This window comes from Haliotis rufescens, unplaced genomic scaffold (genome assembly GCF_023055435.1).
Source record: "Haliotis rufescens isolate VD_foot unplaced genomic scaffold, xgHalRufe1.0.p SCAF_10, whole genome shotgun sequence".
NCBI lineage: Eukaryota > Metazoa > Mollusca > Gastropoda > Lepetellida > Haliotidae > Haliotis > Haliotis rufescens.
In genome coordinates this window covers 35,061,987-35,089,221 of record NW_025963780.1, presented here as the reverse complement: position 1 = coordinate 35,089,221, position 27,235 = coordinate 35,061,987, and the positions used below count along the sequence as shown (strand labels likewise).

The 27,235-nt window shown below is 47.4% G+C and overlaps 1 protein-coding gene across 1 annotated transcript; it reads left to right on the top strand.

The window, feature by feature from the left end:
- The first annotated feature begins 32 nt into the window (after positions 1-32).
- On the top strand, positions 33-24,637 carry LOC124131021 (sodium- and chloride-dependent glycine transporter 2-like). The gene is made up of 6 exons (XM_048389943.1): positions 33-224; positions 788-919; positions 1,310-1,409; positions 20,699-20,799; positions 21,762-21,932; positions 24,073-24,637. The coding sequence occupies exons 1-6, from the start codon at positions 51-53 to the stop codon at positions 24,163-24,165; spliced, it is 771 nt and encodes a 256-aa protein (XP_048245900.1). The 5' UTR covers positions 33-50; the 3' UTR covers positions 24,166-24,637.
- Positions 24,638-27,235: the final 2,598 nt, after the last annotated feature.

The following is a 27,235-nucleotide window of genomic DNA, read 5'->3' as shown; positions in this document are numbered from 1 at the left end:
AACATACATTGCAGCTTACTGCGACTTCTACGTAGATTGTTATCAGAAACATGTATTTGGGTATTTGTAGATTCCTCTTCAGTAATTGTGTTATTGCTTCGTCCATTGCAGGTTTCAACTTGGCGTTCATTGTTTATCCTGAAATATTGGCTTCTTTGCCACTACCCCAGCTGTGGTCCGTGTTGACCTTTATCACCTTGATGACCCTTGCTATTGACTCTATGGTGAATGTATATGACGCCATTTATAAATATATTCTGTACATATTGACGTACTGGTAAATATACAACACTTCACGACTTGCGATATGTACATATTGATTCACTGCTAAATGTACAAGATTTTAATACTTGCGATATATACATTTTAACTCAATGTTAAACCTGTTATCAAGGGCTAGAGTTTCGACTCAAACGTGATTTTAGGTTTGTCAGCACACCTCACCAGATAGTCACGTGAGGTGTTTCTATATTAAGCCACTCAATTATTTCACTTTTGACTTAAATATGCATTGAGTCTAAGGCGCTGCAATTCACTGTGCAGAGTAGCGTCCACGTAGCACGATAGAAATCTATGATTGTGAATTCAAATCCCGGTTGACGCCAATGATGTTTCTAGGTTTGTCGTGCTCGTGGGTTTCACCAAAGTGTAAACGACTGGGGGTGCATCATTTCGGTCCTTCCTCCAGCATTAAGTCGACACGCCATGATATAACTGGAATACACTGTTGAAAGCGGCGCTTAAACCCAGTTCACTCACGTATTCTTAACAGATTATGCATGTACAGGTGCCCGGGATTGAGATCATCGTAGCAGCAGTAGAAGACCAAATGCCCAACTTGACTAAACGACAGTCCTGGGCTGTAAAAAGCGTCGTCATCCTCAGCATCTCCCTATTTGGTCTCATATACATCTCACAGGTACTCAGAACACCTTGCAATGGGAATGTGTATCATCATATCTCAACGGTGTCGCTTCTCGCTCATGTTATTAGCTATGAATCATTGATTTGCTTGTACGAGAGTGCTTACCCTTTTCACGAACACCTGGCGTCGTCACTTATTTTCAGGGATCCATTCATACAAATTTCACCGCTATTCTAACTTGTATTCCCACCAATTATACTTTGCTCAGTGATGTTATAAATGTAGTATAGGTAAAACATTCACATTTTTCCTCCATTTGTCATACACCATAACATGATGCGATATATAAGTATCAAAGTTTGGTTCAGTGGGATATGCGTTTTAAGCACGTGTTACTTTAAATTTCAGGAGGAGACGAAATGACTAGATATATTTCAATTGCAGGGTGGGATCTACGTGCTGACGCTGGTTGACTGGTTCGTTATCTTCCCCTCCATAGCGGTGTTTGCCATCCTGGAGTGTCTCGTGGTAGGCTGGTTGTATGGTGAGTAGCGGTGTTTGCCATCCTGGAGTGTTTCGTGGTAGGCTGGTTGTATGGTGAGTAGCGGTGTTTGCCATCCTGGAGTGTCTCGTGGTAGGCTGGTTGTATGGTGAGTAGCGGTGTTTGCCATCCTGGAGTGTCTCGTGGTAGGCTGGTTGTATGGTGAGTATCGGTGTTTGCCATCATGGAATGTCTCGTGGTAGGCTGGCTATAGGGTGAGTATCGGTGTTTGCCATCCTGGAGTGTCTCGTGGTAGGCTGGCTATAGGGTGAGTATCGGTGTTTGCCATCATGGAATGTCTCGTGGTAGGCTGGCTATAGGGTGAGTAGCGGTGTTTGCCATCATGGAATGTCTCGTGGTAGGCTGGTTGTATGGTGAGTAGCGGTGTTTGCCATCATGGAATGTCTCGTGGTAGGCTGGCTATAGGGTGAGTAGCGGTGTTTGCCATCATGGAATGTCTCGTGGTAGGCTGGTTGTATGGTGAGTAGCGGTGTTTGCCATCATGGAATGTCTCGTGGTAGGCTGGCTATAGGGTGAGTATCGGTGTTTGCCATCCTGGAATGTCTCGTGCTAGGCTAGATTTATGGTGAGTGACTGTTTGCGATGCTGGAGTGTCTCGTGGTAGCCTTGCTATATGGCGAGTAGCGGTGTTTGCCATCCTGGAATGTCTTGTGGTAGGCTGGCTATATGGTGAGTAGCGGTGTTTGCCATGCTGGAATATCTCGTAGTAGGCTTGTTATAGGTTGAGTGGCTGTGTTTGCTATGCTGGAATGTATCGTGGTAGGCAAGGTACATGGTGAGTAGCTGTGTTTGCCGTCATGGAAAGTCTCGTGGCAGGCTGGCTATATGGCGAGTAGCGGTGTTTGCCATGCTGGAGTGTCTCGTGGTAGCCTGGCTATATGGTGAGTAGCGGTGTTTGCCATCATGGAATGTCTCGTGATAGGCTGGCCATATGGTGAGTGGCTGTGTTTGCTATGCTGGAATGTCTCGTGGTAGGCTTGTTATATGTTGAGTGGCTGTGTTTGCCATGCTGGAATGTCTCGTGGTAGGCTGGCTATATGGTGAGTGGCTTTGCTTGCCATGCTGGAATGTCTCGTGGTAGGCTTGTTATATGTTGAGTGGCTGTGTTTGCTATGCTGGAATGTATCGTGGTAGGCAAGGTACATGGTGAGTAGTGGTGTTTGCCATCCTGTAATGTCTCGTGGTAGGCTGGCTATAGGGTGAGTAGCGGTGTTTGCCATCATGGAATGTCTCGTGATAGGCTGGCAAAATGGTGAGTAGCGGTGTTTGCCATCATGGAATGTCTCGTGGTAGGCTGGCTATATCGTGAGTGGCTGTATTTGCTATGCTGGAATGCCCCGTGGTAGGCAAGATACATGGTGAGTAGCGGTGTTTGCCATGCTGGAATATCTCGTGGTAGCCTGGCTATATGGTGAGTAGCGGTGTTTGCCATGCTGGAATGTCTCGTGGTAGGCTGGCTATATGGTGAGTGGCTGTGTTTGCTATGCTGGAATGCCCCGTGGTAGGCAAGATACATGGTGAGTAGCGGTGTTTGCCATCATGGAATGTCTCGTGGTAGGCTGGCTATATGGTGAGTAGCGGTGTTTGCCATCCTGTAATGTCTCGTGGTACGCTGGCTATAGGGTGAGTGGCTGTGTTTGCTATGCTGGAATGCCCCGTGGTAGGCAAGATACATGGTGAGTAGCGGTGTTTGCCATGCTGGAATATCTCGTGGTAGCCTGGCTATATGGTGAGTAGCGGTGTTTGCCATGCTGGAATGTCTCGTGGTAGGCTGGCTATATGGTGAGTGGCTGTGTTTGCTATGCTGGAATGCCCCGTGGTAGGCAAGATACATGGTGAGTAGCGGTGTTTGCCATCATGGAATGTCTCGTGGTAGGCTGGCTATATGGTGAGTAGCGGTGTTTGCCATCCTGTAATGTCTCGTGGTACGCTGGCTATAGGGTGAGTGGCTGTGTTTGCTATGCTGGAATGCCCCGTGGTAGGCAAGATACATGGTGAGTAGCGGTGTTTGCCATGCTGGAATGTCTCGTGGTAGGCTGGCTATATGGTGAGTGGCTGTGTTTGCTATGCTGGAATGCCCCGTGGTAGGCAAGATACATGGCGAGTAGCGGTGTTTGCCATGCTGGAATGTCTCGTGGTAGGCTGGCCATAGGGTGAGTAGCGGTGTTTGCCATGCTGGAATGTCTCGTGGTAGGCTGGCCATAGGGTGAGTAGCGATGTTTGCCATTCTGTAATGTCTCGTGGTAGGCTGGCTATATGGTGAGTAGCGGTGTTTGCCATCCTGGAATGTCTCGTGGTAGGCTGGCCATATGGTGAGTAGCGGTGTTTGCCATTCTGTAATGTCTCGTGGTAGGCTGGCTATATGGTGAGTAGCGGTGTTTGCCATCCTGTAATGTCTCGTGGTACGCTGGCTATATGGTGAGTGGCTGTGTTTGCTATGCTGGAATGCCCCGTGGTAGGCAAGATACATGGTGAGTAGCGGTGTTTGCCATGCTGGAATGTCTCGTGGTAGGCTGGCTATATGGTGAGTGGCTGTGTTTGCTATGCTGGAATGCCCCGTGGTAGGCAAGATACATGGTGAGTAGCGGTGTTTGCCATTCTGTAATGTCTCGTGGTAGGCTGGCTATATGGTGAGTAGCGGTGTTTGCCATCCTGTAATGTCTCGTGGTACGCTGGCTATAGGGTGAGTGGCTGTGTTTGCTATGCTGGAATGCCCCGTGGTAGGCAAGATACATGGTGAGTAGCGGTGTTTGCCATGCTGGAATGTCTCGTGGTAGGCTGGCTATATGGTGAGTGGCTGTGTTTGCTATGCTGGAATGCCCCGTGGTAGGCAAGATACATGGTGAGTAGAGGTGTTTGTCATGCTGGAATGTCTCGTGGTAGGCTGGCTATATGGTGAGTAGCGGTGTTTGCCATCCTGTAATGTCTCGTAGTACGCTGGCTATAGGGTGAGTGGCTGTGTTTGCTATGCTGGAATGCCCCGTGGTAGGCAAGATACATGGTGAGTAGCGGTGTTTGCCATCCTGGAATGCCTCGTGGTAGGCTGGCTACATGGTGAGTGGCTGTGTTTGCTATGCTGGAATGCCCCGTGGTAGGCAAGATACATGGCGAGTAGCGGTGTTTGCCATGCTGGAATGTCTCGTGGTAGGCTGGCCATAGGGTGAGTAGCGGTGTTTGCCATTCTGTAATGTCTCGTGGTAGGCTGGCTATATGGTGAGTAGCGGTGTTTGCCATCATGGAATGTCTCGTGGTAGGCTGGTTGTATGGTGAGTAGCGGTGTTTGCCATCATGGAATGTCTCGTGGTAGGCTGGTTGTATGGTGAGTAGCGGTGTTTGCCATCATGGAATGTCTCGTGGTAGGCTGGCTATAGGGTGAGTAGCGGTGTTTGCCATGCTGGAATGTCTCGTGGTAGGCTGGTTGTATGGTGAGTAGCGGTGTTTGCCATCATGGAATGTCTCGTGGTAGGCTGGCTATAGGGTGAGTATCGGTGTTTGCCATCCTGGAATGTCTCGTGGTAGGCTGGCTAGATTTATGGTGAGTGACTGTTTGCGATGCTGGAGTGTCTCGTGGTAGCCTTGCTATATGGCGAGTAGCGGTGTTTGCCATCCTGGAATGTCTTGTGGTAGGCTGGCTATATGGTGAGTAGCGGTGTTTGCCATGCTGGAATATCTCGTAGTAGGCTTGTTATAGGTTGAGTGGCTGTGTTTGCTATGCTGGAATGTATCGTGGTAGGCAAGGTACATGGTGAGTAGCGGTGTTTGCCATCATGGAATGTCTCGTGGCAGGCTGGCTATATGGCGAGTAGCGGTGTTTGCCATGCTGGAGTGTCTCGTGGTAGCCTGGTTATATGGTGAGTAGCGGTGTTTGCCATCATGGAATGTCTCGTGATAGGCTGGCCATATGGTGAGTGGCTGTGTTTGCTATGCTGGAATGTCTCGTGGTAGGCTTGTTATATGTTGAGTGGCTGTGTTTGCCATGCTGGAATGTCTCGTGGTAGGCTGGCTATATGGTGAGTGGCTTTGTTTGCCATGCTGGAATGTCTCGTGGTAGGCTTGTTATATGTTGAGTGACTGTGTTTGCTATGCTGGAATGTATCGTGGTAGGCAAGGTACATGGTGAGTAGTGGTGTTTGCCATCCTGTAATGTCTCGTGGTAGGCTGGCTATAGGGTGAGTAGCGGTGTTTGCCATCATGGAATGTCTCGTGATAGGCTGGCAAAATGGTGAGTAGCGGTGTTTGCCATGCTGGAATGTCTCGTGGTAGGCTGGCTATTTCGTGAGTGGCTGTATTTGCTATGCTGGAATGCCCCGTGGTAGGCAAGATACATGGTGAGTAGCGGTGTTTGCCATGCTGGAATATCTCGTGGTAGCCTGGCTATATGGTGAGTAGCGGTGTTTGCCATCATGGAATGTCTCGTGGTAGGCTGGCTATATGGTGAGTGGCTGTGTTTGCTATGCTGGAATGCCCCGTGGTAGGCAAGATACATGGTGAGTAGCGGTGTTTGCCATCATGGAATGTCTCGTGGTAGGCTGGCTATATGGTGAGTAGCGGTGTTTGCCATCCTGTAATGTCTCGTGGTACGCTGGCTATAGGGTGAGTGGCTGTGTTTGCTATGCTGGAATGCCCCGTGGTAGGCAAGATACATGGTGAGTAGCGGTGTTTGCCATGCTGGAATGTCTCGTGGTAGGCTGGCTATATGGTGAGTGGCTGTGTTTGCTATGCTGGAATGCCCGTGGTAGGCAAGATACATGGTGAGTAGCGGTGTTTGTCATCATGGAATGTCTCGTGGTAGGCTGGCTATATGGTGAGTAGCGGTGTTTGCCATCCTGTAATGTCTCGTAGTACGCTGGCTATAGGGTGAGTGGCTGTGTTTGCTATGCTGGAATGCCCCGTGGTAGGCAAGATACATGGTGAGTAGCGGTGTTTGCCATCCTGGAATGCCTCGTGGTAGGCTGGCTACATGGTGAGTGGCTGTGTTTGCTATGCTGGAATGTCCCGTGGTAGGCAAGATACATGGCGAGTAGCGGTGTTTGCCATGCTGGAATGTCTCGTGGTAGGCTGGCCATAGGGTGAGTAGCGGTGTTTGCTATGCTGGAATGTCTCGTGGTAGGCTGGCCATAGGGTGAGTAGCGGTGTTTGCCATTCTGTAATGTCTCGTGGTAGGCTGGCTATATGGTGAGTAGCGGTGTTTGCCATCCTGGAATGTCTCGTGGTAGGCTGGCCATATAGTGAGTAGCGGTGTTTGCCATTCTGTAATGTCTCGTGGTAGGCTGGCTATATGGTGAGTAGCGGTGTTTGCCATCCTGTAATGTCTCGTGGTACGCTGGCTATAGGGTGAGTGGCTGTGTTTGCTATGCTGGAATGCCCCGTGGTAGGCAAGATACATGGTGAGTAGCGGTGTTTGCCATGCTGGAATGTCTCGTGGTAGGCTGGCTATATGGTGAGTGGCTGTGTTTGCTATGCTGGAATGCCCCGTGGTAGGCAAGATACATGGTGAGTAGCGGTGTTTGCCATTCTGTAATGTCTCGTGGTAGGCTGGCTATATGGTGAGTAGCGGTGTTTGCCATCCTGGAATGTCTCGTGGTACGCTGGCTATAGGGTGAGTGGCTGTGTTTGCTATGCTGGAATGCCCCGTGGTAGGCAAGATACATGGTGAGTAGCGGTGTTTGCCATGCTGGAATGTCTCGTGGTAGGCTGGCTATATGGTGAGTGGCTGTGTTTGCTATGCTGGAATGCCCCGTGGTAGGCAAGATACATGGTGAGTAGAGGTGTTTGTCATGCTGGAATGTCTCGTGGTAGGCTGGCTATATGGTGAGTAGCGGTGTTTGCCATCCTGTAATGTCTCGTAGTACGCTGGCTATAGGGTGAGTGGCTGTGTTTGCTATGCTGGAATGCCCCGTGGTAGGCAAGATACATGGTGAGTAGCGGTGTTTGCCATCCTGGAATGCCTCGTGGTAGGCTGGCTACATGGTGAGTGGCTGTGTTTGCTATGCTGGAATGCCCCGTGGTAGGCAAGATACATGGCGAGTAGCGGTGTTTGCCATGCTGGAATGTCTCGTGGTAGGCTGGCCATAGGGTGAGTAGCGGTGTTTGCCATTCTGTAATGTCTCGTGGTAGGCTGGCTATATGGTGAGTAGCGGTGTTTGCCATCCTGGAATGTCTCGTGGTAGGCTGGCCATATGGTGAGTAGCGGTGTTTGCCATTCTGTAATGTCTCGTGGTAGGCTGGCTATATGGGGAGTAGCGGTGTTTGCCATCCTGGAATGTCTCGTGGTAGGCTGGCTATATGGTGAGTAGCGGTGTTTGCCATCATGGAATGTCTCGTGGTAGGCTGGCCATATGGTGAGTAGCGGTGTTTGCCATCCTGTAATGTCTCGTAGTACGCTGGCGATAGGGTGAGTGGCTGTGTTTGCTATGCTGGAATGCCCCGTGGTAGGCAAGATACATGGTGAGTAGCGGTGTTTGCCATCCTGGAATGCCTCGTGGTAGGCTGGCTACATGGTGAGTGGCTGTGTTTGCTATGCTGGAATGCCCCGTGGTAGGCAAGATACATGGCGAGTAGCGGTGTTTGCCATGCTGGAATGTCTCGTGGCAGGCTGGCTATATGGTGAGTAGCGGTGTTTGCCATCCTGGAATGTCTCGTGGTAGGCTGGCCATATGGTGAGTAGCGGTGTTTGCCATTCTGTAATGTCTCGTGGTAGGCTGGCTATATGGTGAGTAGCGGTGTTTGCCATCCTGGAATGTCTCGTGGTAGGCTGGCTATATGGTGAGTAGCGGTGTTTGCCATTCTGTAATGTCTCGTGGTAGGCTGGCTATATGGTGAGTAGCGGTGTTTGCCATCCTGGAATGTCTCGTGGTAGGCTGGCTATATGGTGAGTAGCGGTGTTTGCCATCATGGAATGTCTCGTGGTAGGCTGGCCATATGGTGAGTAGCGGTGTTTGCCATGCTGGAATGTCTCGTGGTAGGCTGGCTATATGGTGAGTGGCTGTGTTTGCTATGCTGGAATGCCCCGTGGTAGGCAAGATACATGGTGAGTAGTGCTGTTTGCCATGCTGGAATGTCTCGTGGTAGGCTGGCTATATGGTGAGTAGCGGTGTTTGCCATCCTGTAATGTCTCGTGGTCCGCTGGCTATAGGGTGAGTAGCTGTGTTTGCTATGCTGGAATGCCCCGTGGTAGGCAAGATACATGGTGAGTAGCGGTGTTTGCCATGCTGGAATGTCTCGTGGTAGGCTGGCTATATGGTGAGTAGCGGTGTTTGCCATCATGGAATGTCTCGTGGTAGGCTGGCTATATGGTGAGTAGCGGTGTTTGCCATCCTGTAATGTCTCGTAGTACGCTGGCTATAGGGTGAGTGGCTGTGTTTGCTATGCTGGAATGCCCCGTGGTAGGCAAGATACATGGTGAGTAGCGGTGTTTGCCATCCTGGAATGCCTCGTGGTAGGCTGGCTACATGGTGAGTGGCTGTGTTTGCTATGCTGGATTGCCCCGTGGTAGGCAAGATACATGGCGAGTAGCGGTGTTTGCCATGCTGGAATGTCTCGTGGTAGGCTGGCTATATGGTGAGTAGCGGTGTTTGCCATCCTGGAATGTCTCGTGGTAGGCTGGCCATATGGTGAGTAGCGGTGTTTGCCATTCTGTAATGTCTCGTGGTAGGCTGGCTATATGGTGAGTAGCGGTGTTTGCCATCCTGGAATGTCTCGTCGTAGGCTGGCCATATGGTGAGTAGCGGTGTTTGCCATTCTGTAATGTCTCGTGGTAGGCTGGCTATATGGTGAGTAGCGGTGTTTGCCATCCTGGAATGTCTCGTGGTAGGCTGGCTATATGGTGAGTAGCGGTGTTTGCCATCATGGAATGTCTCGTGGTAGGCTGGCCATATGGTGAGTAGCGGTGTTTGCCATGCTGGAATGTCTCGTGGTAGGCTGGCTATATGGTGAGTGGCTGTGTTTGCTATGCTGGAATGCCCCGTGGTAGGCAAGATACATGGTGAGTAGTGGTGTTTGCCATGCTGGAATGTCTCGTGGTAGGCTGGCTATATGGTGAGTAGCGGTGTTTGCCATCCTGTAATGTCTCGTGGTACGCTGGCTATAGGGTGAGTGGCTGTGTTTGCTATGCTGGAATGCCCCGTGGTAGGCAAGATACATGGTGAGTAGCGGTGTTTGCCATGCTGGAATGTCTCGTGGTAGGCTGGCTATATGGTGAGTAGCTGTGTTTGCTATGCTGGAATGCCCCGTGGTAGGCAAGATACATGGTGAGTAGCGGTGTTTGTCATGCTGGAATGTCTCGTGGTAGGCTGGCTATATGGTGAGTAGCGGTGTTTGCCATCCTGTAATGTCTCGTAGTACGCTGGCTATAGGGTGAGTGGCTGTGTTTGCTATGCTGGAATGCCCCGTGGTAGGCAAGATACATGGTGAGTAGCGGTGTTTGCCATCCTGGAATGCCTCGTGGTAGGCTGGCTACATGGTGAGTGGCTGTGTTTGCTATGCTGGAATGCCCTGTGGTAGGCAAGATACATGGCGAGTAGCGGTGTTTGCCATGCTGGAATGTCTCGTGGTAGGCTGGCCATAGGGTGAGTAGCGGTGTTTGCCATTCTGTAATGTCTCGTGGTAGGCTGGCTATATGGTGAGTAGCGGTGTTTGCCATCCTGGAATGTCTCGTGGTAGGCTGGCTACATGGTGAGTGGCTGTGTTTGCTATGCTGGAATGCCCCGTGGTAGGCAAGATACATGGCGAGTAGCGGTGTTTGCCATGCTGGAATGTCTCGTGGTAGGCTGGCCATAGGGTGAGTAGCGGTGTTTGCCATGCTGGAATGTCTCGTGGTAGGCTGGCCATAGGGTGAGTAGCGGTGTTTGCCATGCTGTAATTTCTCGTGCTAGGCTGGCTATATGGTGAGTAGCGGTGTTTGCCATCCTGGAATGTCTCGTGGTAGGCTGGCCATATGGTGAGTAGCGGTGTTTGCCATTCTGTAATGTCTCGTGGTAGGCTGGCTATATGGTGAGTAGCGGTGTTTGCCATCCTGTAATGTCTCGTGGTACGCTGGCTATAGGGTGAGTGGCTGTGTTTGCTATGCTGGAATGCCCCGTGGTAGGCAAGATACATGGTGAGTAGCGGTGTTTGCCATGCTGGAATGTCTCGTGGTAGGCTGGCTATATGGTGAGTGGCTGTGTTTGCTATGCTGGAATGCCCCGTGGTAGGCAAGATACATGGTGAGTAGCGGTGTTTGTCATGCTGGAATGTCTCGTGGTAGGCTGGCTATATGGTGAGTAGCGGTGTTTGCCATCCTGTAATGTCTCGTAGTACGCTGGCTATAGGGTGAGTGGCTGTGTTTGCTATGCTGGAATGCCCCGTGGTAGGCAAGATACATGGCGAGTAGCGGTGTTTGCCATCCTGGAATGCCTCGTGGTAGGCTGGCTACATGGTGAGTGGCTGTGTTTGCTATGCTGGAATGCCCTGTGGTAGGCAAGATACATGGCGAGTAGCGGTGTTTGCCATCCTGGAATGTCTCGTGGTAGGCTGGCCATAGGGTGAGTAGCGGTGTTTGCCATTCTGTAATGTCTCGTGGTAGGCTGGCTATATGGTGAGTAGCGGTGTTTGCCATCCTGGAATGTCTCGTGGTAGGCTGGCTACATGGTGAGTGGCTGTGTTTGCTATGCTGGAATGCCCCGTGGTAGGCAAGATACATGGCGAGTAGCGGTGTTTCCCATGCTGGAATGTCTCGTGGTAGGCTGGCCATAGGGTGAGTAGCGGTGTTTGCCATGCTGGAATGTCTCGTGGTAGGCTGGCCATAGGGTGAGTAGCGGTGTTTGCCATCCTGTAATGTCTCGTGCTAGGCTGGCTATATGGTGAGTAGCGGTGTTTGCCATCCTGGAATGTCTCGTGGTAGGCTGGCCATATGGTGAGTAGCCGTGTTTGCCATTCTGTAATGTCTCGTGGTAGGCTGGCTATATGGTGAGTAGCGGTGTTTGCCATCCTGTAATGTCTCGTGGTACGCTGGCTATAGGGTGAGTGGCTGTGTTTGCTATGCTGGAATGCCCCGTGGTAGGTAAGATACATGGTGAGTAGCGGTGTTTGCCATGCTGGAATGTCTCGTGGTAGGCTGGTTATATGGTGAGTGGCTGTGTTTGCTATGCTGGAATGCCCCGTGGTAGGCAAGATACATGGTGAGTAGCGGTGTTTGCCATTCTGTAATGTCTCGTGGTAGGCTGGCTATATGGTGAGTAGCGGTGTTTGCCATCCTGTAATGTCTCGTGGTACGCTGGCTATAGGGTGAGTGGCTGTGTTTGCTATGCTGGAATGCCCCGTGGTAGGCAAGATACATGGTGAGTAGCGGTGTTTGCCATGCTGGAATGTCTCGTGGTAGGCTGGCTATATGGTGAGTAGCTGTGTTTGCTATGCTGGAATGCCCCGTGGTAGGCAAGATACATGGTGAGTAGCGGTGTTTCTCATGCTGGAATGTCTCGTGGTAGGCTGGCTATATGGTGAGTAGCGGTGTTTGCCATCCTATAATGTCTCGTAGTACGCTGGCTATAGGGTGAGTGGTTGTGTTTGCTATGCTGGAATGCCCCGTGGTAGGCAAGATATATGGTGAGTAGCGGTGTTTGCCATCTTGGAATGCCTCGTGGTAGGCTGGCTACATGGTGAGTGGCTGTGTTTGCTATGCTGGAATGCCCCGTGGTAGGCAAGATACATGGCGAGTAGCGGTGTTTGCTATGCTGGAATGCCCCGTGGTAGGCAAGATACATGGTGAGTAGCGGTGTTTGCCATGCTGGAATGTCTCGTGGTAGGCTGGCTATATGGTGAGTGGCTGTGTTTGCTATGCTGGAATGCCCCGTGGTAGGCAAGATACATGGTGAGTAGCGGTGTTTGTCATGCTGGAATGTCTCGTGGTAGGCTGGCTATATGGTGAGTAGCGGTGTTTGCCATCCTGTAATGTCTCGTAGTACGCTGGCTATAGGGTGAGTGGCTGTGTTTGCCATGCTGGAATGCCTCGTGGTAGGCAAGATACATGGTGAGAAGCGGTGTTTGCCATCCTGGAATGCCTCGTGGTAGGCTGGCTACATGGTGAGTGGCTGTGTTTGCTATGCTGGAATGCCTCGTGGTAGGCAAGATACATGGCGAGTAGCGGTGTTTGCCATGCTGGAATGTCTCGTGGTAGGCTGGCCATAGGGTGAGTAGCGGTGTTTGCCATGCTGGAATGTCTCGTGGTAGGCTGGCCATAGGGTGAGTAGCGGTGTTTGCCATTCTGTAATGTCTCGTGGTAGGCTGGCTATATGGTGAGTAGCGGTGTTTGCCATCCTGGAATGTCTCGTGGTAGGCTGGCCATATGGTGAGTAGCGGTGTTTGCCATTCTGTAATGTCTCGTGGTAGGCTGGCTATATGGTGAGTAGCGGTGTTTGCCATCCTGTAATGTCTCGTGGTACGCTGGCTATAGGGTGAGTGGCTGTGTTTGCTATGCTGGAATGCCCCGTGGTAGGCAAGATACATGGTGAGTAGCGGTGTTTGCCATGCTGGAATGTCTCGTGGTAGGCTGGCTATATGGTGAGTGGCTGTGTTTGCTATGCTGGAATGCCCCGTGGTAGGCAAGATACATGGTGAGTAGCGGTGTTTGCCATTCTGTAATGTCTCGTGGTAGGCTGGCTATATGGTGAGTAGCGGTGTTTGCCATCCTGTAATGTCTCGTGGTACGCTGGCTATAGGGTGAGTGGCTGTGTTTGCTATGCTGGAATGCCCCGTGGTAGGCAAGATACATGGTGAGTAGCGGTGTTTGCCATGCTGGAATGTCTCGTGGTAGGCTGGCTATATGGTGAGTGGCTGTGTTTGCTATGCTGGAATACCCCGTGGTAGGCAAGATACATGGTGAGTAGCGGTGTTTGTCATGCTGGAATGTCTCGTGGTAGGCTGGCTATATGGTGAGTAGCGGTGTTTGCCATCCTGTAATGTCTCGTAGTACGCTGGCAATAGGGTGAGTGGCTGTGTTTGCTATGCTGGAATGCCCCGTGGTAGGCAAGATACATGGTGAGTAGCGGTGTTTGCCATCCTGGAATGCCTCGTGGTAGGCTGGCTACATGGTGAGTGGCTGTGTTTGCTATGCTGGAATGCCCCGTGGTAGGCAAGATACATGGCGAGTAGCGGTGTTTGCCATGCTGGAATGTCTCGTGGTAGGCTGGCCATAGGGTGAGTAGCGGTGTTTGCCATTCTGTAATGTCTCGTGGTAGGCTGGCTATATGGTGAGTAGCGGTGTTTGCCATCCTGGAATGTCTCGTGGTAGGCTGGCCATATGGTGAGTAGCGGTGTTTGCCATTCTGTAATGTCTCGTGGTAGGCTGGCTATATGGTGAGTAGCGGTGTTTGCCATCCTGGAATGTCTCGTGGTAGGCTGGCTATATGGTGAGTAGCGGTGTTTGCCATCATGGAATGTCTCGTGGTAGGCTGGCCATATGGTGAGTAGCGGTGTTTGCCATCCTGTAATGTCTCGTAGTACGCTGGCTATAGAGTGAGTGGCTGTGTTTGCTATGCTGGAATGCCCCGTGGTAGGCAAGATACATGGTGAGTAGCGGTGTTTGCCATCATGGAATGCCTCGTGGTAGGCTGGCTACATGGTGAGTGGCTGTGTTTGCTATGCTGGAATGCCCCGTGGTAGGCAAGATACATGGCGAGTAGCGGTGTTTGCCATGCTGGAATGTCTCGTGGTAGGCTGGCCATAGGGTGAGTAGCGGTGTTTGCCATTCTGTAATGTCTCGTGGTAGGCTGGCTATATGGTGAGTAGCGGTGTTTGGCATCCTGTAACGTCTCGTAGTACGCTGGCTATAGGGTGAGTGGCTGTGTTTGCTATTCTGGAATGCCCCGTGGTAGGCAAGATACATGGCGAGTAGCGGTGTTTGCCATGCTGGAATGTCTCGTGGTAGGCTGGCCAAAGGGTGAGTAGCGGTGTTTGCCATTCTGTAATGTCTCGTGGTAGGCTGGCTATATGGTGAGTAGCGGTGTTTGCCATCCTGGAATGTCTCGTGCTAGGCTGGCCATATGGTGAGTAGCGGTGTTTGCCATTCTGTAATGTCTCGTGGTAGGCTGGCTATATGGTGAGTAGCGGTGTTTGCCATCCTGGAATGTCTCGTGGTAGGCTGGCTATATGGTGAGTAGCGGTGTTTGCCATCCTGGAATGTCTCGTGGTAGGCTGGCCATATGGTGAGTAGCGGTGTTTGCCATGCTGGAATGTCTCGTGGTAGGCTGGCTATATGGTGAGTGGCTGTGTTTGCTATGCTGGAATGCCCCGTGGTAGGCAAGATACATGGTGAGTAGCGGTGTTTGCCATCATGGAATGTCTCGTGGTAGGCTGGCTATATGGTGAGTAGCGGTGTTTGCCATCCTGTAATGTCTCGTGGTACGCTGGCTATAGGGTGAGTGGCTGTGTTTGCTATGCTGGAATGCCCCGTGGTAGGCAAGATACATGGTGAGTAGCGGTGTTTGCCATCATGGAATGTCTCGTGGTAGGTTGGCTATATGGTGAGTGGCTGTGTTTGCTATGCTGGAATGCCCCGTGGTAGGCAAGATACATGGTGAGTAGCGGTGTTTGTCATGCTGGAATGTCTCGTGGTAGGCTGGCTATATGGTGAGTAGCGGTGTTTGCCATCCTGTAATGTCTCGTAGTACGCTGGCTATAGGGTGAGTGGCTGTGTTTGCTATGCTGGAATGTCCCGTGGTAGGCAAGATACATGGTGAGTAGCGGTGTTTGCCATCATGGAATGCCTCGTGGTAGGCTGGCTACATGGTGAGTGGCTGTGTTTGCTATGCTGAAATGCCCCGTGGTAGGCAAGATACATGGCGAGTAGCGGTGTTTGCCATGCTGGAATGTCTCGTGGTAGGCTGGCCATAGGGTGAGTAGCGGTGTTTGCCATTCTGTAATGTCTCGTGGTAGGCTGGCCATAGGGTGAGTAGCGGTGTTTGCCATCCTGGAATGTCTCGTGCTAGGCTGGCCATATGGTGAGTAGCGGTGTTTGCCATTCTGTAATGTCTCGTGGTAGGCTGGCTATATGGTGAGTAGCGGTGTTTGCCATCCTGGAATGTCTCGTGGTAGGCTGGCTATATGGTGAGTAGCGGTGTTTGCCATCCTGGAATGTCTCGTGGTAGGCTGGCCATATGGTGAGTAGCGGTGTTTGCCATCCTGGAATGTCTCGTGGTAGGTTGGCCATATGGTGAGTAGCGGTGTTTGCCATCCTGGAATGTCTCGTGGTAGGCTGGCTATATGGTGAGTAGCGGTGTTTGCCATCATGGAATGTCTCGTGGTAGGCTGGCCATATGGTGAGTAGCGGTGTTTGCCATCCTGTAATGTCTCGTAGTACGCTGGCTATAGGGTGAGTGGCTGTGTTTGCTATGCTGGAATGCCCCGTGGTAGGCAAGATACATGGTGAGTAGCGGTGTTTGCCATCATGGAATGCCTCGTGGTAGGCTGGCTACATGGTGAGTGGCTGTGTTTGCTATGCTGGAATGCCCTGTGGTAGGCAAGATACATGGCGAGTAGCGGTGTTTGCCATGCTGGAATGTCTCGTGGTAGGCTGGCCATAGGGTGAGTAGCGGTGTTTGCCATTCTGTAATGTCTCGTGGTAGGCTGGCTATATGGTGAGTAGCGGTGTTTGGCATCCTGTAACGTCTCGTAGTACGCTGGCTATAGGGTGAGTGGCTGTGTTTGCTATTCTGGAATGCCCCGTGGTAGGCAAGATACATGGCGAGTAGCGGTGTTTGCCATGCTGGAATGTCTCGTGGTAGGCTGGCCATAGGGTGAGTAGCGGTGTTTGCCATTCTGTAATGTCTCGTGGTAGGCTGGCTATATGGTGAGTAGCGGTGTTTGCCATCCTGGAATGTCTCGTGCTAGGCTGGCCATATGGTGAGTAGCGGTGTTTGCCATTCTGTAATGTCTCGTGGTAGGCTGGCTATATGGTGAGTAGCGGTGTTTGCCATCCTGGAATGTCTCGTGGTAGGCTGGCTATATGGTGAGTAGCGGTGTTTGCCATCCTGGAATGTCTCGTGGTAGGCTGGCCATATGGTGAGTAGCGGTGTTTGCCATGCTGGAATGTCTCGTGGTAGGCTGGCTATATGGTGAGTGGCTGTGTTTGCTATGCTGGAATGCCCCGTGGTAGGCAAGATACATGGTGAGTAGCGGTGTTTGCCATGCTGGAATGTCTCGTGGTAGGCTGGCTATATGGTGAGTAGCGGTGTTTGCCATCCTGTAATGTCTCGTGGTACGCTGGCTATAGGGTGAGTGGCTGTGTTTGCTATGCTGGAATGCCCCGTGGTAGGCAAGATACATGGTGAGTAGCGGTGTTTGCCATCATGGAATGTCTCGTGGTAGGTTGGCTATATGGTGAGTGGCTGTGTTTGCTATGCTGGAATGCCCCGTGGTAGGCAAGATACATGGTGAGTAGCGGTGTTTGTCATGCTGGAATGTCTCGTGGTAGGCTGGCTATATGGTGAGTAGCGGTGTTTGCCATCCTGTAATGTCTCGTAGTACGCTGGCTATAGGGTGAGTGGCTGTGTTTGCTATGCTGGAATGTCCCGTGGTAGGCAAGATACATGGTGAGTAGCGGTGTTTGCCATCATGGAATGCCTCGTGGTAGGCTGGCTACATGGTGAGTGGCTGTGTTTGCTATGCTGAAATGCCCCGTGGTAGGCAAGATACATGGCGAGTAGCGGTGTTTGCCATGCTGGAATGTCTCGTGGTAGGCTGGCCATAGGGTGAGTAGCGGTGTTTGCCATTCTGTAATGTCTCGTGGTAGGCTGGCCATAGGGTGAGTAGCGGTGTTTGCCATCCTGGAATGTCTCGTGCTAGGCTGGCCATATGGTGAGTAGCGGTGTTTGCCATTCTGTAATGTCTCGTGGTAGGCTGGCTATATGGTGAGTAGCGGTGTTTGCCATCCTGGAATGTCTCGTGGTAGGCTGGCTATATGGTGAGTAGCGGTGTTTGCCATCCTGGAATGTCTCGTGGTAGGCTGGCCATATGGTGAGTAGCGGTGTTTGCCATCCTGGAATGTCTCGTGGTAGGTTGGCCATATGGTGAGTAGCGGTGTTTGCCATTCTGTAATGTCTCGTGGTAGGCTGGCTATATGGTGAGTAGCGGTGTTTACCATCCTGGAATGTCTCGTGGTAGGCTGGCTATATGGTGAGTAGCGGCGTTTGCCATCCTGGAATGTCTCGTGGTAGGCTGGCTATATGGTGAGTAGCGGTGTTTGCCATCCTGTAATGTCTCGTGGTAGGCTGGCTATATGGTGAGTGGTTGTTTGCGATGCTGGAGTGTCACGTGGTAGGCTAGATTTGTTGTCAGTGATTGTTTGCCATCCTGGAATGTCTCGTGGTAGGCTGGCGATATGGTGAGTGGCTGTGTTTGACATCCTGTAATGTCTCGTGGTAGGCTGGCAAAATGGTGAGAAGCGGTGTTTGCCATCCTGGAGTGTCTCTTGGTAGGCTGGCCATATGGCAAGTAGCGGTGTTTGCCATCCTGGAATGTCTCGTGGTAGGCTGGCTAAATGGTGAGTGGCTGTGTTTGCCATCCTGGAATGTCTCGTGGTAGGCTGGCTATATGGTGAGTGACTGTTTGCCATCCTGGAATGTCTCGTGGTAGGCTGGCTATATGGTGAGTAGCGGTGTTTGCCATCCTGGAATGTCTCGTGGTAGGCTGGCCATAGGGTGAGTAGCGGTGTTTGCCATCCTGGAATGTCTCGTGGTAGGTTGGCCATATGGTGAGTAGCGGTGTTTGCCATTCTGTAATGTCTCGTGGTAGGCTGGCTATATGGTGAGTAGCGGTGTTTACCATCCTGGAATGTCTCGTGGTAGGCTGGCTATATGGTGAGTAGCGGCGTTTGCCATCCTGGAATGTCTCGTGGTAGGCTGGCTATATGGTGAGTAGCGGTGTTTGCCATCCTGTAATGTCTCGTGGTAGGCTGGCTATATGGTGAGTGGTTGTTTGCGATGCTGGAGTGTCACGTGGTAGGCTAGATTTGTTGTCAGTGATTGTTTGCCATCCTGGAATGTCTCGTGGTAGGCTGGCGATATGGTGAGTGGCTGTGTTTGACATCCTGTAATGTCTCGTGGTAGGCTGGCAAAATGGTGAGAAGCGGTGTTTGCCATCCTGGAGTGTCTCTTGGTAGGCTGGCCATATGGCAAGTAGCGGTGTTTGCCATCCTGGAATGTCTCGTGGTAGGCTGGCTAAATGGTGAGTGGCTGTGTTTGCCATCCTGGAATGTCTCGTGGTAGGCTGGCTATATGGTGAGTGACTGTTTGCGATGCTGGAGTGTCTCGTGGTAGGCTAGATTTATGGTGAGTGATTGTTTGCGATGCTGGAGTGTCACGTGGTAGGCTAGATTTATGGTGAGTGATTGTTTGCCATGCTGGAATGTCTCGTGGTAGGCTGGCGATATGGTGAGTGACTGTTTGCCATGCTGGAGTGTCTCGTGGTAGGCTGGCTATAGGGTGAGTGACTGTTTGCCATCCTGGAGTGTCTCGTGGTAGACTGGCTATATGGTGAGTGATTGTTTGCGATGCTGAAGTGTCTCGTGGTAGGCGAGTTTTATGGTGAGTGATTGTTTGCGATGCTGAAGTGTCTCGTGGTAGGCGAGTTTTATGGTGAGTGATTGTGTTTGCGAAGCTTGAATGTCTCGTGGTAGGCGAGTTTTATGGTGAGTGACTGTTTGCCATGCTGGAGTGTCTCGTGGTAGACTGGCTATATGGTGAGTGACTGTGTTTGCGAAGCTGGAGTGTCTCGTGGTTGGCTGTCTATATAGTGGGTAGCTGTGTTGGTCATTCTGGAGCTTCTCGTTGAAGGTGAGTGACTGTATTTGCCGTGATGGAGTGTTACGTCGTAGGCTGGCTATATGGCAAGGATCCGTTCGACAAACAAACAAACAAACATACAAACCAATGATAAACAATTTCCTTACACCACTGTCCATTTGATCAAAACACAAACTAAATTGTTCCAAACGTTAAAGACAGGATAGTTTTTCGAACCTTGTTTAAAAAAAATATTTTCAGATCGGTAACAACAAGAGAACGATTACGATTTGGGTGTACAATGTTAGACAATATTGATCTTCTTCCACTATTTTTAGAACAAATTTCGAATGGTTGGTCGCTAAACTCACTTAGTATTTTTATCTGCGATGGAAGTCAGAAAAGTTCTGTAATGCGCCCTTTGGTTCTTTGTGACACACCATCATATGTGGACACTATTTACCTATGTTATATAAAGCGGATAATCAAGACTGGTTATTCTCTTTCATGATATTTTATGTTTATATTCACAGAAAGTATTTGATACAAGTGGTATTATAATCGTGCATATTTAAAACTAATCAAAGGATTTGTTTGACTGTTTGCATACTCAGAAAAGCACCAAGTTCAATTTTGTCAAAACATTTGAATTTTCAACCTTGTTCACCACTATCCCACGCGACATACGTTTCGAAAAACTTCATGGTGACCATAGATATTGTTAGATCTGTAATTTCAAAGGTTCAGGACATTTTGTCAAAAATGAAAGCACCAACTCTGTTCCCCTCCTTGCTGATTATTTTTGGGTATAAATCGGAATTCCTTCTCGCGTTAGCAAAATTAAAACACATGAATTTGGCCAAGATTTTTAACTTAAGCTTTAGGTATATCAATAATTTGATGTCATTGTCATCTCGTCAATTCCCTTTCACCCATTTACCCACCTGAACTGTCGAACAGTCATCTACCTCATCTACTTCATATTTAAAACTAATGATATAAAATCAACAAAACTCTCCACAAGACTGTATGACAAGAGGGGTAAGGTCAACTTTCCATTTGACAACTGCCCCTCGATGTCGAGCAATATTCCAGCATTTCACATTTTTTTTAGGTACAATCGAACATGGTCTTTCTGTGAACATTTCAAAGAGCGTCATACGGTTCTCGGTAAAATATTGTTAGATCAGGGCTACAACATTCAAGGCCCCAGTAAGGCTTTCAAACAAAACGTTTTTTGGTAGATTAGTGCAGGACAATTAACGCACCAGTGACAAAAATTATCTCCGATTCAATTCCCCGTTTTGACTTTACCATTATGTCCCGTGCTATTTTTCCAGGTGAACAATTGACTTGCCTTTACATGTGCCACCGATGGGACAGGATATGCGAACACCTAGTATTATAAATACCTGATGGTGAACAATGAACATATGCTTTTCATATGATCGGAATCGTACAATGGACTCTTAGATTTCTGGTGATTATGGAGAAGGTATTTGTGCCATTTATTTACAGGAACGCAGAGATTACAAGACGATATCGATGCCATGTGGGGAAAACGGATGCCTCGACCTATGACACTCTGTCTGAAATACGTGTGCCCGTTGCTCTTGTTGGTAAGTAAGGGTGTCGCAAAAAAAACAAACAATAAGATTCAATCGCTTATAAAGTCGATTGCCTGAATGTAACAGTGCTGCATGTTTTGCAGCGTAGTGACGCTGAAATAAGACATTAATCGGTCTGGCCAGTGAGAGTGAGTGAGTGAGTTAGGTTTATTATTTGAACAGTATATCAATGCGGGGTCAGCTTGATGTGGGAAGAAAGCCCAGACGTGATGCATGTTCACCACTTTGATTAATCCAAATAGCACGGGCACGGTGGTGACAAACCTTGATATATCATAGCGGCGAATTGGGACTCAAACTTCTGATCATTGGTTTCTGGTCTGCCCAAGGGACGCATCTCTGAACAGCGAGCACCCGAGTCCCACTCTGTGAGAGAATGTCCAATAACATTAATAATTTTTACGTGCATTTACTCCCATCAAGCTCAGAAAGATGCAATATTTTAATTGGAGTGTGCAGTTGAGTGAGTGAGTGGGGTTTAACGCCGCTTTTAACATTATTCCAGTTATATCACGGCGTGTCAGTTTAATGTGAGAGGAAAGCCCGAAGTGATGCAGGTGAAACGCACGAACACGGGTATGGTGCTGACATACCTAGAAACAGAATCGGGGCGAACTGGGATTCGAACCCACAATCATAGGTTTCTGTCGTGCCAGAGGGGCGCAACTCTGCACAACGAATCGCGGCGCCTTAGACGACTGGGTCATCCGTGCCCCAATATATAGGATGATGTATGTTATGGTACTTTGAAGTCTTAACAGATTATTTTCTTCATGAACGAATCACATATACTTATGAATATGTTTGACTTTCTGAGTGATATTTTGCAAAACCCAATTAATCTATATGTTACAAACCCATTAATCAACAGAAAATAGAATAAATATTTTTTGTGTGCATTATTCATCCTTTATATTCAATTATGGGAATCTTGCATAATTGCTTTTGTCCAGGTTGTCTTCAGCTATTCTCTCTATGCGTACCGTCCACCTAAATATGGCGACTACCACTTCCCCGACTGGGCCACAGTCATCGGGTGGATGATCTCCATGGTATCCATCATACCAATCCCTGTGATATTCACATGGAAGGTCTATCGCGCATCCGGGGATTCACTTGCCAAGGTAGATGAATATTAAAGCTGCTACGTCTAAAGAAAATGTGACATTTCCATTATGCTAGAATACTACCTATTCTACTACTACTGTTAATTATTATTATTATTATTATTATTATTATTATTATTATTATTATTATTATTACTATTACTATAATAATAATAATAATAATAATAATAATAATAATAATAATAATAATAATAATATCGATGAAAACAAGGCATGCAAAGGCATTTTTAAACGAGCCAAAGATGTGGGACATAATTTCAATGTCACTGTTGATTTTTCTGATGGTTCTGTAATGCTGGAGGGAACGGAAATGAATGACTAAGTGCCATATCAAATCGGCTGCCTGAACGACCACTGCATCGAGTTTATGTGCAGTGTGTTGAGACGATCAGCGGCCCTGTCTTTCGTTGGATAAAATTCCTTGCATAATCTACATTTAATATTTACAGTTTTGAACCCCGTTTTGTCGTTTTCTAAACAAATCATGGTTGAAAGCAATGTCCACATAAGAGTAAATATTGCGGAACTGCTGTAAATTTATTTACTTTATCACGATTTAAATCGAGAAATGTTTCAGTACTACATTGTAGAATGGGCAATATATTGCAATGTATTCACAACTGCCACAATCGTGTGAACGAAGATTCACAAATATGGACGTTATATTTTGTACTGAGTAGTTGTAATTGTTATGAGGTACTAGGTGTTCAAGTTACGACAGTGTCATATGTTTGTATTTTGCAGAAATAAACCCTCCAAAAAGTTTCAAATTCTATTCTTTTATGAGCAATAGAGCTAGGTAAACCAGTTAACGTTATTTCTGTTTTACAACGGCTCTTTGGAACAACCGCCCCAAATTTCACAATTCTTGTATTCAACATGTAGTCTAATATACATTCCACAAACCTTTTTAACAACCAACTTTGACTGAGCATAAACCTAAGCTTTCTTATTAAATTAGTCGCATTTGTTATAGTGTTAATGACTGAATCAATGTCACATGCCCATTGGCCTGTTGATCATGATACGTCATATATATATATATATATATATATATATATATATATATATATATATATATATATATATATATATATATATATATTGATTAAATTTGATTCTGTTGTCATCACTACACAGGTTTCTAAGTGACAAACGTTGCCTTACTTGCAGCAATATAATTGAAGGCTGTTCAGTCCAAATTACAAAGGACTCATAATTTACTGTAAAACAAAATATGACTTGTGATACTAGAAATGTTATTTACTTGATTGTTTGTAGTGGATGCAATGAAAAGTATATCGGAAAGACAGAACTTAAATTAAAAAGAAGAATGAATCTTCACCATTCACAAATAAAGCAGCCACAAAACCGCACGATTCCACTCAGTGAACATTTAGAGATACATGTGGAAGCGGCAGCGTTTTAGTTTTCCCGCTATATAAGCTAAATGTTGATCATGAACTTACATTGTTTCAAAAAGATCAACATTTCATTCATAAATGCGCGCCTAAGTTAAATGTAAAGGCGTAAGTTATTTGTCCATTGTCACCTTGGTATTGTGACGTCATGGTTCTCTTATTGCTATGACGTCACGAAACTATATGTTGCTACTTCATGTCCGTTATTCAGTTATGGCCTGATGAGACTCAACTACGAGATGAAAGCGCTAGCCAATTAAAACTGTGTTCAATCATACTCCACTTAATTAATTATTACTATATATAAATTTATATGTGTGTGTGTTGACAGTTAATTGATATGGATAATGGATATATATATATATATATATATATATATATATATATATATATGTATATATATATATGTGTGTGTGTGTGTGTGTGTGTGTGTGTGTGTGTGTGTGTGTGTGTGTGTGTTTTGACAGTTAATGCTTTTATGTACCCGTGCGACTCTTTTGCAAAATGTTTTTTGCTGGGATTGTAATTTAAAGAATTAAACGTTTCTTCTATGTGCAGAGTAGGTTCGAATCCTAGTTATATCCCGACATTAAATCATATTTGCCAACGCACCACATGGATGTCAACGCCCGTAGATTCATTATTTAACTAATCAGTTACTCACTCACTGACTCACATGTCACGTACATACTCTCAACATGTGGCATTTGTTCCAGAAACTGAAAAGGGCTCTGAAACCAAGGGAAAGCTGGGCCCGTTCATCACAGGAGGAAACGCCATACAATGGAGTTCTTGAACCAATGATTTAAACCAATTCTTCTATTTATTACATTATACATGTGTAGCAATGCTGTTTTTGTGAAGGCACTGTCTTACATTCATCAGCTGTACAGGTCATTTATAATGTTTAGTAAGTATCGAGATTGTTTTCGTGCATGTATGCACGCTTATCACATATCAATATAAAGACAGGAACAGTATCTACTTGGTGATTATCCCAGGGTTGACGCTGGTAAGCGTCGACGTCCATTTCGCAATATGTTACGCTCTTCTCCTGTGTCTATAGTATGAAGATTTCAGCGAGTTGTTTATACAGCTTCTCTGTTGAACGGTGCATTGATAAACAATGTACATTTTCAGCAGACCAAGGCCAACATTTCGATTCAGAGCATGTCAGTATCACAAGAGGCGAAACGCTCTACCTATGAGTGACGGTTACGAATATGCTGCAGTTAGCAGTTGTTAACAACGTCCCTGTAATAAAATGTAAGCAAGTGATGATTAACTGTTTGTGTGTTATTTCTACGCTTTAAATGAGCGGTAGTATTGCTTGATTCCTGGATCCATGGCCCATTGAACACAAAACATGGTGACCATTGATACGCTTACATCTGTGTCTTCAAAGGTACATGGGGATTTGTCAAAACTGAAAGTTTACTAGGAAAACTATGTGAATTGCTGACACCCTCATAGATACCATGTGCGTGAAATTTGGAGATAGGACATTTAGGAAAGATTGAGGCATGCCAATAGGCCCAAGAGATTCAGTTAAAAGTTTTTAGTGAGGCACGTCTGTTCTTGAATGCAGGAACCGTGTTGGAAGCAGGCACTAAGTCAATGTTTTCCTACAGGTTACCTGTCTACATTGGGCAAATAGATACGTCCCAACGCAGGTCGTAAGAGACCTTGAATCACTCTCCTCTAGCTCTTATATAGGTACAGCCTGCTTTCTAGAAACTGTCACCTCGCGAAGCGTTTCAAATCCACAACTGTGAAAAAGCTACTTACTGTACATGTGGAGCTCCCTATATTGGGAGGGTAAAGAAAGTAGCAAGTGCCGGAGTTTATGACGCCACCAAACATAATTGGATACACACTTAGAACACACTGCAACATAACAATATTGAGATACATGCTTGAGGCATCAAAGTGAGAATAAAATACCCACACGACGGTTCTAACTTGTTCATTAATGAGGGAACCCCATCCGGAACAGACTATCAACCGGACCAAACATGGTAATCACAATGTTTGCACGAATAAGCGTTAAAAGTTATTCATTTTGGGTGCAAAATTGATTGTACATTGTAACTGCAGTTAATTCAGGCGTTTGTCGTTATGCATATGGATGAGTATTTCAGCTTGATTTCTGTACAGCTTGCACAGTCAACGCAACGGCCATCCAATGAATCAGGGAATCAACTATCAATACACATAAGGATGTAAATTCCAACACATTTGCATTGTCCCTGGCTGCGAGATAAATCACCCTCAGTTTGAACATCGGGAACAGTTTGAACAACCCCGTTGTCGACACCAGAGTGTGAACAGCCATTTGACACAGAGTTGTCATGTCTGGGAGCAGGCGCTATATGGATTTCAGATAGTGTTCTATTGTAGGATGGTATCAAAAGGGGATTTTGGAATTATTGAACTCGAACATGATCTTATTAAGTCTAATTCTGAAAATTACAAAACTGCTTCTGATCAAGAGAATGTTCAGTTGTTTGAATATCAAAATTACTGACGAAATTAAGCTTCGGCGTTACGTAGTCGTGGAAAAGAAGCTGATTCATGATTGTTCAAGACCAAAAGACATTAATTTGAATTCATATGCATGAACCCAAATATTCAAATATTCAACAATTGATGATGCTGTTAAAGTGTTGCCAAAGGGTGGTTATATTTTCATGATAGACATTATAAGTGCTTATTGTGCTGTACCTATTCATATAGAGGGGCGGTCGGGTAGCCTGGTGGTTAAATCGTTCGCTCGTCACGCCGAAGACCCGGGTTCGATTCCCGACATGGGTACAATGTGTGAAGCCCATTTCTGGTGTCCCCCGCCGTGATATTGCTGGAATATTGCTAAAAGTGCCGTACAGCCATGCCCACTCACTCATGGACTGTTTATGAAGCAACTGCATTGAAATAGTGTTTCAAGATAATACTTTTGGGAAACTATGTCTCGGTGTTTCAAAGCAAGTGGATCACTTCCAAACCTACTGATTACTCTAGGATTTACCGTTAATACTGATAAGACAGAGTTTTACAGGAGGATAAGGCAGGCGGTCAAAGAACAAATGGCATGTTGGGTCAGCAAACACAAAACAACTGCACATAAACTCCAACACGTTGTTGGCAAACTTAATTGGGTTGCATGCATGGTTCATGCTGAGCGAACCTTCTTACGCAGACTGATTGATTTAATGAACACCATCAAAACGGGGGTGCAAAAAATGGAGAGACAACTGGATTGCTGCACAACTTGTCCACTCATATTGAATTACTTTGTGTGTTATAAGCGGCATGCCAGTTTATTTTGTGATGATGTGCTAAGGGGCTCTAATTTGTGCATGGAAAGGGTAGTAGACGACATCTTGCAATGTTTCCTGTTGGACGCATGTGAATGTGTTTAGTACATCGAGGTTTTGTGAGGAATTTGTTCCAAATAGTTCTGTCATTAATTAAGTGACCTTTGTTACCCCCAAGTGAGATTTGATTATTCTTTGGATGTGTTCTTCGTATGATTGTTATGCACAGGCTTGGGGTTTGATCCCTTGCCGCGTCATACCAAAAGACTTTAAAAGATGGTACGTGTTGTTACCCTGCTTTGTGCTCGGCATATAAAGCCTAAAGCAGAAAATGAAGGTTGTTATACTTTTACTTTTAGATGTCCAGCTGGAATCAATAGAATCAGCGATTCGGGCGGTAAATGTCCAGAAGTGCATTACTTCGTGCTTTCCTTCCCCTTCCAGCTGACACCCTGTGACATTACTGAAATGCTATTCAAAGGGTTGAACTTAAACACTCACTGATCACTGCCTCCATTTGCAATAACTGAATTACTTTTATTAAAAATATATGCAACTTGGGCCT

Bases quoted from the DNA above. Each gene is read 5' to 3' on its own strand.
- LOC124131021 (XM_048389943.1), top strand. From the start codon at position 51: ATGTATTTGGGTATTTGTAGATTCCTCTTCAGTAATTGTGTTATTGCT. The intron at 920-1,309 runs GTACTCAGAACA...TTTCAATTGCAG, and splicing joins GTCTCATATACATCTCACAG to GGTGGGATCTACGTGCTGAC. The intron at 20,800-21,761 runs GTAAGTAAGGGT...GCTTTTGTCCAG, and splicing joins TGTGCCCGTTGCTCTTGTTG to GTTGTCTTCAGCTATTCTCT.